Source organism: Rosa chinensis, chromosome 3 (genome assembly GCF_002994745.2).
Source record: "Rosa chinensis cultivar Old Blush chromosome 3, RchiOBHm-V2, whole genome shotgun sequence".
Lineage (NCBI taxonomy): Eukaryota > Viridiplantae > Streptophyta > Magnoliopsida > Rosales > Rosaceae > Rosa > Rosa chinensis.
In genome coordinates, this window is record NC_037090.1 from 29,804,295 (window position 1) to 29,822,234 (window position 17,940).

A 17,940-nucleotide genomic window follows, 5' to 3' on the forward strand; every position below is an offset into this window, starting at 1 on the left:
AAGACAGATAATACTTCTTTGCTACTCCAGTAAGAGTAGTTTCATAGTATACCTGTAGATCTGGTGCTTCAAATTTTCCAAGGGTAAGTGCAGAAGCTATCATCAGGCTATCTACCCATTGGTCAATGGTTTTTCTTTTATCTAGACTCTTGTCTAGATTTAACCAGATGCCATAGTTCGTGATTGGAACTCTAGGCATATTGTCTTCTGGGACAAATCTTTGGGAATTTCTTTCATTTCTTCGATTAGTTTTTCTAATCGTTCAGGATCTTCACAAGATTCTACTTCTTCATAGAGTTCATAGAGCCTTTCTGCTCTGAACATATTGACTGGTCTGTTTAGATCAGCTTCCAATTCTTCTTCAGATATTGGTTCTTTAACAGTGGGTTTTGTACAACTAACACTAGTTTCTCTAGTGCTATAGCTTCTTCTGAGAAGATTTTTATTTATCCTGAGGTTCTCAGGACAGACATCACTTTTTCTGTGATTGTCAAAATTGAGACTGATTTCTCTAGTCTTTCTACTTTCATAAATTTTTGCTTTCGCTCTTTCCGGTAGCTTTTTTGGACCGGATAGTTTCCATTCAAGAGGAAAAGTCACTTCATTCCTAGTAACTTTATGAATCTGTTGTGAATGGTTCTTCTGATTGGTGAGAAAACCAATAGTAAGACCTGGAATATTTGTTATTCTGGTCTTGGGAGCTACTGTAGTGCTCATCAATTTATAGTATATTCTGTATACTATTGCGAGTTCTTGCATATCTTGTTTCATTGATATGCCATCTGTCTTGACTCTCAGTCGTAGACAGTGAGCTGCATCTTTCAAGCTGGTGGTGAAATTTGGGAAGCAGTTGAAATATGCTACTTGATCACATAAAGATGCTTCAAGTGTTCCCAACAGACTAGCTCGGAAGTTTGTTAATCTATTGTCTTGTAAGACACATAGAACTGAACATTCTATGTCTTCCCGAGCAAGCAGATTTATGCCTACTTGGACTGCTCCAATGTGCATAAATTGATATTTTTTTGCTTGAGCTCTAGCAACTTCTGAAGGAGTGATCATTAGAAGATTAGTCTCTCCTCCTGCTGTAGCAGGAGTTGTAATTTCCAGTAGTTTAAAATAATGGCTATCCATTAGATCAAACTTTCCCCTCTTGTAGATTTGTTTAAAATCTAGCTTTGGAATTGAGGAGTTTTTTACCTCCTGTTCGATTTCGTTGAATTCGAATTCTTCAGCATTTAAGAGCTGTACTCCTTTCTTATTTCCAAAGATGCTTAACATCTTGATATCTCTTTTTTCCGGATATTCATACCGGATACTAGTCTAACTAGTTGATGGTTCCAGAAAAATCATGTTTGGAACAAGATTTGTGTCTGGTTTTTCTAATGGTTTGAATCCATTAGCTTTCTTTGCTTTAACTGTAGGCACTTTCTTGTCCTTCAGTATATTTTTCATAGAATTCAGCGTTTTTTGCTGTTCATTGATTTTTCTACTAACGATTGTTAGCTTTTGTTCTTCCATTTTTGGAAGTTCTTTGATATAATCCATTTTGTTTTCCAATTTTTCCAATTGGTGGATTATAGTAGGTAACTTTTCTAGATGAGTTTGACATCTAGATAATTCTAGTAACAGCCTCTGATATTTCTCATCAAAGGAATTTAATAGAGAATTTATTTTCTCCAATAGCAATTCTGACATTGTCCCCATTAGGAGGGATTCCCCTTTGAGCTTTTTTTACAAGCTCTGATACCAGTGGTTTGCGGATCTAACCAATGCTCAAATAATCAAGAGGTTTTTGTTCCTCTTCAAGCACATATAAAAGATTATCAATATTTTGCTCAATTCTATAGATGCTTGTTTGGATTCTATAGATGGTTTCCCAATAATTGGGAGTGTTTCTGTTGAGATTATCTCTAAAGAGTTTCAATTTTCTCAACTTTTCTCTTTCTATTTTTAACTCTTTGCTTGTATTTCTACAAATAGCAAGTAACTCTAGTCTGTCAACAATTGAAATTATGAATAGTGAATTTTAACTGCTTACCTTTGAGCATTGAGGATGAAGTAACTGCAACATATTATAATAAACAAATTCAAATATGGGCCCACTATGTTTCCCTAATAATAACTGTAAAAGAAGTAAACCTGCAGTAGATTTGAGAGATGAGGCAAAGGAAGAAATAAAAAGGGGCCAGACCTAAAGGTCTCTTATGTGTCAACATATGAGTGGTTATGGGTAGCCCTTGCTGACCAGGGCTGGTCAGCGAAGTTTTTTCCTTTTGGAGGGGCGGTCAAATAATTATGACAATTTATGTTGTATAAAGAATTATACATTTTTTAAAATCAAATCAAAAATTAGATTGAGCCCCCAATTTGGATTGGATACCCAAAATGATTTAGACACCTTTGAATTGGGCCACCAAACTGGTATGGACACCTAAACAAATGAGGGCACCCAATTTAAACGACGATAGTTCACTGCACAACATCTGCCACTGTGTTTTAGTCAACGTGCACTGCCGTGACCCTCCGCCCTAAGCCGCCACACCATTTATGACCTGCTGATCCAGCCTTGGGATAGCCATAGTCCCCCCTAGCATTACTTTGCTATTAATTAGGACTAAATTCAATTTTATTTGAACTTATGACCGGAAATTATATCGGTCTTTGATATTTCAATTTCATCAATAACACCCCTATATTTACCAATTTCAAACACACACACTTAACGGTTAAAATTGACGGATTGGCTAACGATTAAACTAGATTGATCAAATTGGTAAGTATAAGGGTATTACTGATAAAATTAAAAGACCAGGGACTAACGAGATTTTTAGTCATAAGTTCAGGTTGATAAACTAAATTTAAATCTATTAATTATAATTAAATTTTTTATTTATTTATTTTTTTTTATGGTTTTTTTAGTCGGGGAGTTATGTGGCGTGGATCTTATCAGGTAGTTCCATCACTGAAAGCAAACCAAAGCAATACCAATAAGAGCGTAGGGAAGAAGATAAATGGGGGAACAAGCTTGCAATTAAGAGAAACACGTAAAGTGACATTGGAAGGATGTCTCCGTCGTAATATGCCCAATATTATTAGACATTACTGAACAATCTTGAAAGAGGTGTAGGGCAACCTAAGACTCATATATAACACAAATATGGTGCACCTCAACATGTTTTTGGAGTAAATTCAATCGTGTAAGCAGGACTCCTACTGGCTTCCTAAACACAAAATTTGAAAAATCCCCAAAAAGAACCAACATGGACTCTAGTATGTGCGTTGGATCAACCTGGCCAACATGAGCTATAAAAGCACAAGCAATTTTGTAAGCATTGTCCACTATAAACTCCCCTTTCGACATGAAATGCCACACCATAAAATCACTAGGTCTCTGACTACTCAAGGGTATAGTTTGAATCACATTCGCACTCTTTGGAGGAAAAAGAGTGGAGAAGTGGAAGGGCGGCACAATTGGGAGACACATTTGACGGTAGTTGGAGCACGAAGTGGGAGAGATGGCTGAAAAGATCCACGCCACATAACTCCCCGACTAAAAAAAACCATAAAAAATAAAATAAAAAGTTAATGATAATTAATACGTTTAAATTTAGTTTACCAACCTGAACTTATGACTGAAAATCTTGTTAGTCCCTCGTCTTTTAATTTTATCAGTAGCAGTCTTATACTTATCAATTTGATCAATCTAGTTTAATCATTAGCCAATCCATCAATTTTAACCGTTAAGTTGTGTGTTTGAAATTGGTAAGTATAGGGGTGTTCTTGATGAAATTGAAATATCAAAGATTGATATAATTTTTCGGTCATAAGTTCAGATTAAATTGAATTTAGTCCTAATTAATAAAAAAGTGATGCTAGGTGAACCACCTTTGTGAGCATGGATGTTACAGACAGGATACTGTCGAGGGACACATTAGTATACCTCAAGAAGGTAACCCGAAGTGGAACATATAGAGGGGCTTGGAGCCTAGGGGTAGATCAATGACGGGCAAGGATCCCCTATGAGGAGGTCTGAAAAGGGATACCCAGCCCTAATACTATAATAAGGAAAGTATCGGATACATTACCTAGATAAGGGAATGAATCCTAAACACAATACTAATACCTCGAAGAGCATCTCGAGTAGATCAATGAGTTGGGCATCTATATGGCCTCAATTAAGTGCTTGTGGTATTTGAGTATATCTCGAATAACCTGAGTAAGGAAAATAAAATCAAACTCTATTTCTTATACTTAATTAAATGCTTGTGGTATTTGAGTATATCTCGAATAACCTGAGTAAGGAAAATAAAATCAAACTCTATTTCTTATACTTAAAAGACAAGTCACCTTCCAAAAAAGTAGGAGTCAAAACTTGGGTTTCTTCGTGCGGTGGTTTCCCTCTTTCGGCGGCGCCCCAGCGCAGATGAAGGCTCTGCCTAGTCGGAGTATGGTGGCTGCAGCCAGGCGGGGATGTAGTTGCGTTGGGCGTGGTGTCGTGTGGCATCTCTTTTGCTTCCAGATGGTGACGGCGGCGGTTCATGGACCACGATGGTGGACGGGGAGACAAGGATTCAAAGGCTGGGCTTCTCTGATTTTGATGCGTGGTGGCTATGGCTGGTGGAGCGATGATCAGTGTCGATGGTCAGTTGACCATGGATGGGGATAGTGGTATGTTGGTGGTAGTCAGGCCCTAAGGCATAGGGTTGATGGCTGGGTGAGTGGAGGGGGGTGGTGGCCTGGAGATGAGAAGATCAGCTGGGCAATTCTTGGTTTTAAGAGGTTTGCTCTTAGGCTGGTGTCGGAGCTTTGGCGAAAGGAAGGAGAGGGCTGCAATTGGTACTTTTTCTTTATTAGGGTTTTAGGTTTTGTTAGGGTTAATAAGTCCCCACTCTCTTGAGCTGTGGTTGGGTTATTTTGTGGTGCCATGGTTATGGTGTCATACCCAGGGATGATTAGGTTTATGTTCGGTTTATTTTTGGTGTCAATATGTTGACATGCGATCCTTGCACGTGGTCTTGGCTTTTTTGTGACACGGTGTCGAAGAGGACGTAATCTCTTATGCTGTTGATTACAAGAGTTTACTGAGAAATTCGTGTAAATTTGGTCTAAGTAGCCTTGGAAATTAGCGTGTTGCGGTTATAGTTGAGCCCCTATCGGCTCATGGTACCTGTAACTGTCTTCTCTTGGGGTTTTGGTCTATGTCCCCCCCCCCCAATGTATGGTTTTGGTGATTGAATGAATGTTCTTTTCTCTTAAAAAAAAAAAAAGACAAGTCACCTACCTAGAGTTATTTTACGGAAATACCATCTTACCGCGACATACAATCTTCTATATAAAGAGACACAATGCACCAACTTTAGTAACGAATTCTACCAAACTCTAGCCCATTGCTCCAAGTTTTACACTGTCACGCCCCTGATTTTTAACACAAATAAAAATCGATATATAATCTCATAATTATACATGAGTGATTGTTCAGCCATCAATACAAATACCTGGAAAACTTTTTCCCTTTAAACTAAATACATATTGATGCCCTGAACCCACTATGTCAATATACACTCACCCCACAGAGTTATATACAACACAAGCTTATGAATTAAATTGTCAACAACAAAATAAAACGTAAGTACTCATCAGAGTTTACTATATAGCGGAAGTCACACAATGGCAAAGCCAACAAAATTTGGTTCCTACCCATTCTGCTGCCAACCAGCTATCTCAGCTTCAGCTACGATTATCCTAACCTGCAGGATTAACCCCTACACCGTTTAAATGGTGCACCGGGTTGCCACACAACAAACCCGGTAAGCTTTTGCAAGCCTGCATGAGCAACTCAAAACAACTCACACCAAAATCACGGGATGAACCCCGCACGTTTCAATCAAGAAACCAAATCACGCTTTGATCCTTAAAAACACGAAATAAAGGAGAACAACTCACACTTTAATTCCCATTCCAATCGAAATAAAAGAAAACAACTTACCCCTTGGTTTCTTTTAAAACGAAACATAGAAAACAACTCACACCTTGAATTTTATCAATCGTACCAAATCATACCATAGAAAGCAACTCACAACAAAATATATCGGTCCAACCTGGACAAACATACATTACACAAGTCTTCCTCGGGCATTTAAAAGAAAGAATCCCCGAAAGTCTCTTTTAAAACACGTACTCATGAGCATCAGATAGCTCCCTGCTACCCCCCATGATGTACCATGGCAACACATCAATCAACAGCTCACACAAATCAGCTTAAGGAAACTATGCAACCATGATTCCTTCTAACATTCCATATCCTTTCCAACGAAAAGACAACATAAGTCACCGCTGTGACAATGTTCTATTTGCTAACCTAACCATCAAGAAGCAATTCAAATCTCATCTAGACAATAAAAGAAGAATACTCTCGGAGCTCTCCTTTAACTACATACTTACGAGTCTCCAGCAACCTCGATCGTTACCCCCATAAGCTATTAGAGCTCTACTGAAATCGTAACCACTCATCCTGTTAAGGACGTGATTACCTATTTCCTGCCTTGGTCACCATCTGCGACCTGTCACCATCTGTGACATATGATTTCAGACCCCGTCTGGTCATAAAATCAAACATCAAGGTCACCATCTGCGACCTAAAAACGTTTCAAACATCTAGTTTTGGCTTTCCCCATCTCTGCTCACCATCTGTGGCTCTTGGTACAAGGACCAATACATTTAAAATGAGTCACACATGACTCCAAAATGTAACATCAAACTCACTACTTTTCAAACAATAGAAAACATCTTTTCCACAATATTGTTTCCTGAAAAGTCACATTCAACAATAATATGAACACCATCATGCATATTATTCATCACACATCATCCACAAGAATATATATATTTCATAGATATATTTCACGTAAATATATATATATATATACGTAGTCATTCGCTCAGGAATGCCTACTAATACCAACTATAATTTGCAGTTAAATAAATAACGCCAAAACAATAATGGTAACTCCGTTCGTAAATGAACCTCGTGAGATTACTCACCTCGAAACTCCCGCTGCGTCTTCAATACAGAACAAGGCAGCCACACCACAAAACAACCGTCCTAGCATACCTCGTCAAGTACCTAATCACATACAGTTTCAACTTAGCAACAATCCACAAACGATTTAAGTCCGAAACCCCTGTTTTGAACTAAAATATCCAAAGTGACGTCAATCGAGGCGAAACCACATCCGAGACCACCCAATGTCTTTGGAATACTTCTACGATAGATATGCCAAAATCACAAGTCGATTAGATAGTCAGATCCTCACGGATCGAATCATTGAACTATCCGAAATCGTAAAAACCCTAACATACTCATACGATCTCCAAAAATTACAAACAATTTATCGAAATGCTGGTATCGACGAGTACATCGAACTCAGGAATAGAAACTATCCCTGAGGTGGCCGGAAACCACTGGAAAACACCAACACAGTGGCGGCGCCGCCACCGGCCCAAAGTCGGAATTTGACAAAACTCCCAACACCAAAGTTCTTCATCTCAACTCCAATTTAAACTTTCATAATTAACACAAAGTCTAAATCATAGCCGTTTGGCCAGAATTTACCTCACAATATCTGAAATTCGATAAACCCTAGAATTTCAAAGCTTTGATTCATCCTCCACAAGTGAAATCGTCCCAAGCAGCTTTGGGAGAAGCATCAACGTCCTATGGGCTTCAAAAGCCCTCAAGAATCACTGGCAAAGGTGGCCGGAATCGGAAGTTCACATCTGGGTTCGACGCAGCTCCGCCGCCAAACTTCTTGGCCTTGCACCACCCTCCACAGCTCGTTTCATGCTCCAATTCTTCCATAGACCTCAAGAGGGGATTGAGGTGAAGAAAACCCACTTTGAATCGAGTCCTATGGTGACCGGAGGAGGGAGAACGAAGCCGGCGAAGGGGAGAGGGCGAAACCGGGGTGGGGACAGAAGAGAGAGAAAAATTTCCCAAAATGGAAACTTTGATTTTTCTGATAATTTTTTGGAAAAATCCCATATATACCAAAATGGAAACTTTTTCCGACAGCCATAACTTCTTCATACGAACTCCGATTCTCGTGTTCTGCATGTCCACGAACTCGTATCGATGTGCTCTATGACTTTCGTGAAGGAAGTTTTTGGAGAAACCCAACGAATAAAAAGTCAACCTTTGCAACCCCCCCCAAAAACCATATACTTCGAATAAAAATTCGTCCGAAACACTTCCGCTCTATCTACGAGCCACGAAATCGTCCAATAACCACAAATTAGATTCCGGAAATTCCTCAGAAAATAATTACGAATTTCCGGGGCATCACATACACTGACTTGATCGCTGGAGGCTCTTTGTCCGGTACCACATCGGGCTTGGATTCTATTTTGTAGGTTATACAAGATCATATACTAAGAGGCCAGTACTGATCTCTCACACCACCTAAATTCCATATGTGGCAATTGATATAACACAAAACCAAACATATTATATGACTTCATTAAATGTGGTGGCTATGCCACATTAGCTACCACATAAGGTAGGATGTAGGTGGTACCTAAAAAAATGGTGATGAGAGCAATATTTGCTATTTTTTAAACGTTATCCTCTCTACATTTTACTTAGTTATTGTCTTAACATTATCATTTCTACCTTAGTTTCTGTTTTGAGGTACTTTTGAGTCTAAAAAGGAAGGCAAGGAGGAAAAGGTGCAGAAATGAGAAACAAATAGAGAAATGAAGTATTCTCAATTCTACTAGGAAAATGAATCCTAATTGAAGTATGAATCCTGAGTCAACTAGGAGTCAAGCTCGTGGAAATGACAGACATGATAAATGACTGAAGCCTAGTTGGACAAGGAAACCTAATCTTGCCAGGAAAAGGAAACCTAACATGACTAGGAATCCTTGTTACACAAGGAGAGCTTCGTAAGGTTCCAGAACATCTTTGAAATGAAGAGTCCTAATTGGACTAGGAAACCTGTTGACATTAGGAGTCCTGATGATACGAGGATACCTGGGAAGGCTAGGAGATGACGTGGCATCAAGATAACTCAAGAATGTTCTAGAATATCAAAGTTGGCGTCATGTATGGAAGATGGGCTTTGAAACATCGAAGTAAAGAAGCCTGGCCCAAAGATTGAAGCATGTGCCACCCCTGTGACATTCTAGAAGGAAGAAGATGTCATGGAGAAATTATTTTCCCAATATAATTCCTTTATTACCTTGAGAATTAAAGGAAGAGTCTAGAAGACGTTGAACACGTCAACTTGCTTGGAGTTTGGAAGAAAATCTACTTCGTATGCAATTTGAAAAAGAAAATAAAAGAGAATATTTATCAATTAAGGTGCTCTGATTACATATGAGTTGAATGAAGACCAAATTGAGGGAATTTTCATTCTAGGATTTCGGCAAAGATATTATTGGAAGACTCAAGATTGTTCTCTATTTCTCACAGAATATTTTGATTGGTCAGATGATGTAGAAGAAGTAAAAAGTAACCTTGAAACCCTAGCATGCTGTCTACTATATATAGAGGCATTGTGAGATATCAGCACATACTACAAAATCTTGAATCAAAATCCCAATTCCTTACCTTCATTCTCTCAAAGTTTTGGCCTCCATCCATTCTTCCAAATTCAAGAAGCCGTGAAGTATCATCACCTCCATTCAAGCATCCTTGTCGTGAGCGATCATCCATATCTCCACCACCTTTGAAGCTTCTTGCGTTCTCGAAGATTTTAAAAGTATAACCATATCCATCTCTATTATGTTTTTGGTTTCTAAACTATGTAAAACAATTTTGATTTTTGTTTTATTTCAATGGATGATTCAAATTCTTGTTAGATTGAAGTTTGAATATTGATGTTTAATTTTCGAAAACTACAAAGCATGTTTCAATTTTAGGTTTCTGAATACTAAATTACGATTTCATATTGTCATAACTTGTTTGTTGATTTCGTCCTTCAATCCCATCGTTTATATGCTTATTGATCCTTGGATGCATACCTTGATTGATGAGTATGTAATTGAATTCATACTAAGATATGCTAGCATTCTAGGTCTTAATTGCTAAACGGAAAACCTATAGTTCCTTAGGTAAATCAACAATGAGCTTTGCATGATAAGATTAGTGTTCTAACTTGTTACAGATAGCTAACTGAAAGAAAGAAAGAAAGACAGGGACCTCTTACAAATAGCTAACTGGAAGAAAGAAAGAAAGAAAGACAGGGACTCCATAAGTAAATTTGGAACAAGAATGCATGCACCACCTAGGCTACTTATTATAGAAGTTGCAGAGATGTGGTTAACTTATTTTAGAGGCCCATAAAATTAATTATAGGATTAAATTATGTTTAGTCCTTGTACTATGACCCTTTTTTTGTTTCAGTCCCTGATATTCTCATTTAATCTAAAAAGTCCCTAACGTCACAATTTCTGTCTGATCGATCCTCACTGTTAACATTCCATCAAATCGGACTGTTAAGTTGCTAATGTGGCACTCCAAGGCACACCAGCTCAGCAGTTTGCATGCCATGTAACGTGCAAATTGTCCAATATACCCCTGCCTTTTCCCCTATTCTTGACCAAAAAATAACTCCAAAGTGCTTGAATTTGTCACTCCAAACCCTCCAACTGCAGCAGCAACTTTTCTAAACATATTACCAAGAACAAAATTTCAGTTTGAATTAATGTTGAATTTACCTTCGACCAAGTTCAATTTGAGAACAAAAGGGTACTTTAAATTCACTATATTCCCACTACATTACATTTCACCAAAGAAAAAGATCAATGCGTTCCTTCCTTAATGCAATCAAAGTCCCAATTTTCCTCTACTAATTACAACACCAGCACATAAACACATCAAAAACAGCATTTCAAAGCTTAAAGAACCCAAATCCCACATGAGAATATGGTCAAATGGATTCAATACACCAAATTAAGCAGAGCTGGGTTTTCCAAATGTACCCAAAATGCCAAAGCAGAAGGGAGATCTTACAATGTCAACGTTTCTTTCATTGAGCAAAGCTGGTTTTTCCCAAGCAGCTTCTGAAACCTAGCAGGTCGCCGAACTTGGTGGATCGTGACCGTTGATCTGGGTTCCTGTGCATGTTGGGTCTTCCTCTAAAAACCAAGAAAAGGAAAGAAGGTTGAAAATGAATAGAGATAGAAGAGCAGAGTGAGCCGAGAATAACAGCATCACCGCCACACACAGTGGTTTTAACGGTGGCTGAAATCACCCAAAACTCCAAATTTCTCAAACCTTAACTAAAATCAAAACCAAGTATATAGACATGTAGATCTCGAAGAGTTGATCAAGTTTCATACATCACTTACCATTAATGGTGACCAGAGTCGCCGGAAGCACCAATGCTTCTCAGCTTCGATTCTCTTTCATGCCTTATCATTTGGACAAACCAACACCGTGGGTAGGTCGGCGAGGACGAGAGGAAACTTTTGACACCGGTGAGCCGTGACGATTTGGCTGGAATAGGAAAAACTCGCCTTAAACGCATGAAGCTTTTGGGCTTCTCTCGGCCACCGTCGCCTCTCATTTAGAGCAAGGAAGACCGGGCTTTGATTCACTGCGAAGAGGAGTCGAATGACACCAATCCGACATAGAGAGGTAGCCAGAAACTTGAGAGAGGGCTGGGTCACCGTCGCTCAATCTAATGCTCCTTAAGAAATGGACGGAGAAGGGGCCTAAACAACCATAATAGAGGGCAGGGCTAGTATGGACATTTCGCAATTGGAAAGGCTTACGTGGCGCTAACTTTATGGCCACAACAGCCTACAAACGGAGCAATTGAACTAAGTGTACTGATTGGATGGAAATTGTGACGTTAAGGACTACTTAGATTAAATGAGAATGTCAGGGACTGAAACAAGAAAAGTGTCAGAGTACAGAGACTAAACAAAATTTAATCCTTAATTATATATTGAAGTAAATTAAGGGAAAGGTAAAGCGGGGAGAGCGAATATCACGACCCTCTACAATTCCAAATAGAACATCCAAGAAAAAAACTGAAGCCGACCACACAAACAACAATGGCAAGTACTGAAGAAGTACCTAACACTGCATATGTGCCGGTAATGAATGCAATTACCATTGCAAGCATGGCACACAACATTGAAACTGCTTTATTCTCCAGATATGGCAAACCAATTATTTTCCGGAAAGCTACTCGTAAGGAGACAATAAGGTAAGCTAACACAGTGCTGCTGGAGATAATCATGGCTATTGTATTTGTTAGAACAAATGCTTTGAAAGCTGCATTTCTTGTTAAAATAGCAGAACCCTGCTCAGGTCCTTTCTCACTTTGGTAACCACCGGGTACAGTGAAACCTGCTGCGAATGTTACTGTTGCTATGAGTGTGGCCACTACCAAAAGAACACCTATCGCTTCCTTTTCAGTATCTTTCCCAACTTTGTTATTCTCGACTAGCCTCACACCATCGTTGATCGGATGACTTGGTCTAGCACCACTGTACGTCTTCCAAAGCCTCTAAACGACCAACTTTCTACAACACAGAAATAACAGTGGCAGTTAACTGAATATATAGTACTTTTTTAGAATTATAATTAGAATGTCCCTCAAACTAAATAAGCAGTTACACATAAAATCCACACAAAAATAAAAAATAAAAAATAAAATAGTACGTAGTCTTGTCATATATATATACCTCCACTTCCGATAAAGTATGGTCATCATCAAGAATGATGTCAATAGCATTTAGGTCTTCCTTGTTCAAAGCCATCTTATCCACTCTAGCATCATGAATGAACCGACTCAACCGAGTAGGAGCTTTTCCATAGCGAAATAAAGATTCAGTAGCTGTTTGGAGGCGTATGTTGACTAGTCGATGGAGGGGTGTGTTTCCGGCAACATCTTTACCATTTAGAAGGATGTTGCTCATCCATGGATGGTTTTGAACAACCTTAGCTATTTCAAATTTCCTGTTCTCAATGGCATAATGAAGGATATTCCGCTGGCTTTGGTCGACTACTTCACAACAATCAGGGCAACGATATATAAGCTCTGTCAGTACGCCTTCATGGCCTTTGGAAGCTGCAATGTGAAGAGCTGTCTTCTTGTCATCTTTGTCAACGATATAGGCAATTGATTTATCACAATCTAGTAGCCGGCTCACAATCCATCTGTTACCGATGAGTGCAGCAAAGTGAAGTAGAGTCCATCCTTGTTCTTCTTTTGCTTGTGCCAGGGTCTTCTACTTGTCTAGCAATTTTTGCGTCATTTCTAATCAAGCAAAAAAAAAAAAATATATATATATATATATATATGGTCGTAGTTCTATTAGCAAACAGTAATTATTCTACCTTCGACCTTGTTATCAGTTTTGTAACAAATTTGTTATTAATGTTGTAGTGTTGGTTTAATTAAGTTGTAATTTTTGTTTAATAAAATATGTAAAATGAATGCATGTTATGATAAACACCACAAAGCTTAAAATTACAATGAAAACTAAAGATTAAGTTAAAAAAAAAAAAAAAAAAACAGTTACCTATATCACTGAAGATCACTGCAGCTAGCATGTAAAGCTGTTTTACCACTAGGGCCTTGGTAACCTGGATAAGTACAAGAATCCAGTATTTCAGAAACCAGGTCTCGATATCCCCTTTCAGCAGCCAAGTAAATTGGAGTCTTTCCAGCAACATTAGCCGAGTAGGAGAAATCAGGGTATTCTCTGCACAATCTCTTCACCACACCGAGGTGATTAAAGCGCGCTGCCTCGTGTAGGGCTGTGTCTTCCTCCTTGTTGGGTGTCCTCAACATTTGCCAAGCTTCTTCAACCTGTTTCTCAACATCGCCATGACGAGCTTTTGCTGCCCCAATAAGAACTTCAACTATACCATCAAGCCCATATCTGGCCGCAATGTGTAGTGCAATGTCGCCATTATTGTTGGGCTGCAAAAGTAGCTCTGGACACACTTCAAGCAACTGAGTGACAATCTCCTTTGACCTCTGTACTTGGGATGCAGTTAAGGTAGTTGGCCTAACTGTGTTTTCTGTGTCCCATATGTATGGCATTAGCTTTTTAATGAGCAAATCAGCAAGTAGATCGACCAGGGAGGTCATATCTGGAGATGTCAAACTTTCCGAGTTTTGTTGAGGTTGGGTAGCTTGCATGTGCTACATAAATATGTAGGACAGTGTTTTTGGTTGGAGTGAGTATTTCATGCAGAAGCTCCCCATGTGTTGAAAGGGCTTTAATATTTCCTTCGGCTGCTGCTGCGAATATCTCTGGATCCATGCCACCTAAACCTGTGTTGCTAATTGCTGCAGCTTCATTCTTCGAACCAGAACTTGGAAGGCACGTTGGTTTCGGCTTTCGCAGCCTCATCATCACCAACTGGAGCCGATGCTTGATTATAAACTCTCAGATGTGGCCATGTGGGCGAATTGGAAGGATCCATGTGCTCTATACTTCTCTCCTTCTTTGGTAAATTTAAGTTGATATGGCCGCCAAGAGTGCAGTGTACTCACTGCATGTGAGCTTTTGATTGCAAGCATCAGAAAATTGGAATCGTTGAAATGGCCTGTGAAGAGAGGAACAACGGGTACATTATATAGAGCATTTTCACTAATGAAATTAATGTTGTAGCAGAGTCTCTGTTTATTTGGGGATCACAATAGGAGTCCTTTTCTTGGAGTAGACATTTGGTGAAGATGCTCTCCGTGTTGTCTAAGGGCATCGATATTGCCCTGTCGTGCGGCTATGAATACATCAGTATCCATGCCACTTGAACGTACTGAGTTGCCTGTTGCAGATTTCTGCTCACAGGTTCGAACTGAAACTGGAAGGCACGTTGGTCTCTGGTAATTCAGTGCTCTTGGAATGGTCTCAGATGAATTAGCTTCTCAGGTATGTTTCAACGGTAGGGTTTGGAACAAGAAAGAGAATTGAGAAGGGATGACCACGTATATGGAATCACTTTGCTTGTGAATAAATTAATTAAGACCTGCAAAAGTTACTTGAGAACAAATTATTGCATCAAGGCCATTGTAAGCAACCTGGCATCTAGGCTCCCTGCTCCCATATATTTCTTATTTCTTACTTTTCTTGATTCGCTAGTTACTTTATCCCTCTAATTCTACAGTAGAGTTGCTAACACCATTTTTCTTTTTGGTTACTAATCTTTTGTATCACACTTAAGGATCTTAGCTATAAAAGCCTCACCCTAAAGAATTTATCTCTATGCAAGCACCAAAAATACTAAAAACCATTTTAACAGCTCAGGCCAAACAAAAGAAAAGGTACTAGTTCTATGATCTCGTGTTGATATGTAGATAGCTATTACTCCTGCATCAGCAGTTACTTGCGAAATCACAAATTAACTTGATAATCAAAACCATCTAAAAGAATTAAAAGAAGGATCAATGTTGAGACATTTTGGTACTACTGTCAATAAAGAAAAGAAAAATGTCCAAACTAAACTGTATCAAACCCTGTCCAATTGACTTCTTCAGAAGATTTTATCTCAAAAGTGCAGCTTCTATGCAGAACATCATTATGTTCTTGACTCCTAGCATGCCTTGCATACATACGAACTCTTTGCACCACAGATGCACACAAAATACAAGTAAATATTTTAAACAATCCCATTATTTTACACCATAAAAATGATGCTAACAAGAATATACATCCATTACACCACAGGTGATCAGATGTAGGCAACTGCAGTATCTGAATATCTTAATCAATCAATTGTGTGTCCCAAGAGAAAAGTATTACGGATGTCTCCGAGTTCAAAAGTACAAATTCATATATTTTTCTTTTCTTGCCATATGTAATCGTTCAGAAAATCCCCCATTACTTTTTTAATAGACACACCACTCTAGTTTTTAATTCCACAATCAATATACTCACTTTTTCTCTAACTTGACATCAGTATCTCTGACTGCCTGAACAAGGTGGTTTATGCGGTACTGGAGCTTTGCATTCTCTGCAGCGAGCTTCTTGTTCTGCAAGTCACAGAAAAAAAAGATGTCTAGCTGTCCTGCTTCCTAACTTAAACAAAAGCAGATGCAATGATGATATACCTCTTCTTGGAGTTCACTGATCAACTTTGAATGATCCTTATTTCCAGAATCTGTGAGATTTCACATCCCAGTCCACCAACGGAAACAAACAAAAAATAAATAGATAAGGGAGCTCTGTTTTTGAAACACTGTTGATGCAAAGGAAGACCTAAATGTAAAAACCCACCTTTGTTACTAGCAAGGGCAGCTTCAAGTCTTGTTAAGCGGTCCTACAAAAAAATGATGATAAAGTTAGCAGAATGACAGTGGGCAAAAATTCAAACGTTTCAGCCATCAGAGAAAATGGCTGGTTTCATGAACCTCTTCAGATCAATTGGAGCAGCGGGGATGTGCACGTGGTGGTAAACTATTAGCTCTCCATAGCTAGCTTAGCTCTAACTCTAACTACTACCAGATCACCTATCATCTGAAAATGAAAGGCTAGAGCTTCTTGTACCTTTCCTTCTCTAATACTTTAAAACAGAACTACTGAATGCTTTTTCAACCTAACTTGGTGTGAACATTTATGAATTTTTGCTTCCTTAGTATGGGATTGGTATACAGAGCTTCTTGGCAATTATAAACTTTTGGCATATAATTAAACATTCTTGGAGATTCGACAATGGAAAATGTTACCAGAGCAGTATCTTATAAATCTTAATCCAACGACTGAGAAATTGCAAAATGCATAGAATAATGAGGAAGAAGTTGGTTTATGAAAGGAAACTCATATCAGTACCGATAACATGAATCACTTAAGAGATTAAAATGGCTCTACTGAAGAGTAATTATAACTACTGATAACCAAAACCCAGCACAGAGTCTAACAGTAGAGAATTTTTCTTCTTCCTCAACTATCAGGAACCAAAACAAAGACAAAAAATTGGAAACAAGTATTATCAAGATAAATGAACTAATTATCCATTAAAATCTATTCTGGCAACGAACCCAATCAAACGCAAAAGACCATATATACCAGCAATTGTTGACAACAACAAAAACCCAACTGTACAAATCAGTGAAAACCCATTAACTTCCGTCTATTAGAGAGTAACAGTTGAGAGAGTAAGGTTTTGAGCTATGCATAAAAATTTAACGCATACTTGAGCAATTATATAGTTGTATGTAATATGTATATGTATACAAGTAAAAGAGTGGGACACCTCGGCTTCGGAGGCCCTCTGGTAAAAGGGCTTCAACGTCTGGTCCAGGACGACAGGATTCTCAGGTTGCGCCATTGTTGGAGATTGCTGCACTTCTGAGTCCGCTCAAAAAGCTTCCAGTTTTCAACGACTGCAAATTTGGCCCTAAATAAGTCTGCACGCTAATTACGGCTCCTTTAGTTACCTTTTCACACACACACACACACACAAAACAAAACAAAAATGATTTTTTTGTTTTAATTTTTTATATATAAATTAGAAAAGAATTTACAAAAAAAAAAAAAATCATCGTTGTCTTTTCAATTTTAAATTTTTTTTCAGTGGAGAACTTATTGAGTAGTCCCCGAATATCATTTATCTGTGGCAAGGTCGGCTCTGAGGTTGTTCCGGATCAAGGTGAAATAAAAATGTAAGTCTCTCAAATGGTTTGGTTTTTAGTGTAAGAAGTTATTTGTACATAAATTTAATAAAATTAATGCAAGATAATTAAACATCTTAGAGCATATTTAGCAATGCTAGTTGTTTTCTGGTTTAAACCTATTTTAGCTAGTCACTTTTAAAATACGTCTGCATCAGTTCTTTTTATTTTAACTAATATTATTTAGGCAATAACGAAATCAATGTATTAATGTTATGAAATTTTCTATTACCTAGTGTTCTGCTATGGTAGAGAGCGGCCGCTTTCATGACCTATATCTGGATCTTTCCTCCATGTT

General features: G+C 38.4%; 1 protein-coding gene across 1 annotated transcript; it reads right to left on the reverse strand.

Moving 5' to 3' along the window:
* Window positions 1-11,978: 11,978 nt before the first annotated feature.
* LOC112194414 (ankyrin repeat-containing protein At5g02620) lies at window positions 11,979-17,391 on the reverse strand. Its single transcript, XM_024334655.2, has 6 exons — window positions 17,225-17,391; window positions 16,249-16,291; window positions 16,083-16,132; window positions 13,550-16,004; window positions 12,703-13,118; window positions 11,979-12,524 (listed from the first exon to the last, which is right to left on the reverse strand). The coding sequence occupies exons 4-6, from the start codon at window positions 14,166-14,168 to the stop codon at window positions 12,000-12,002; spliced, it is 1,560 nt and encodes a 519-aa protein (XP_024190423.1). The 5' UTR covers window positions 14,169-16,004; window positions 16,083-16,132; window positions 16,249-16,291; window positions 17,225-17,391; the 3' UTR covers window positions 11,979-11,999.
* Between the last annotated feature and the right edge of the window lie 549 nt (window positions 17,392-17,940).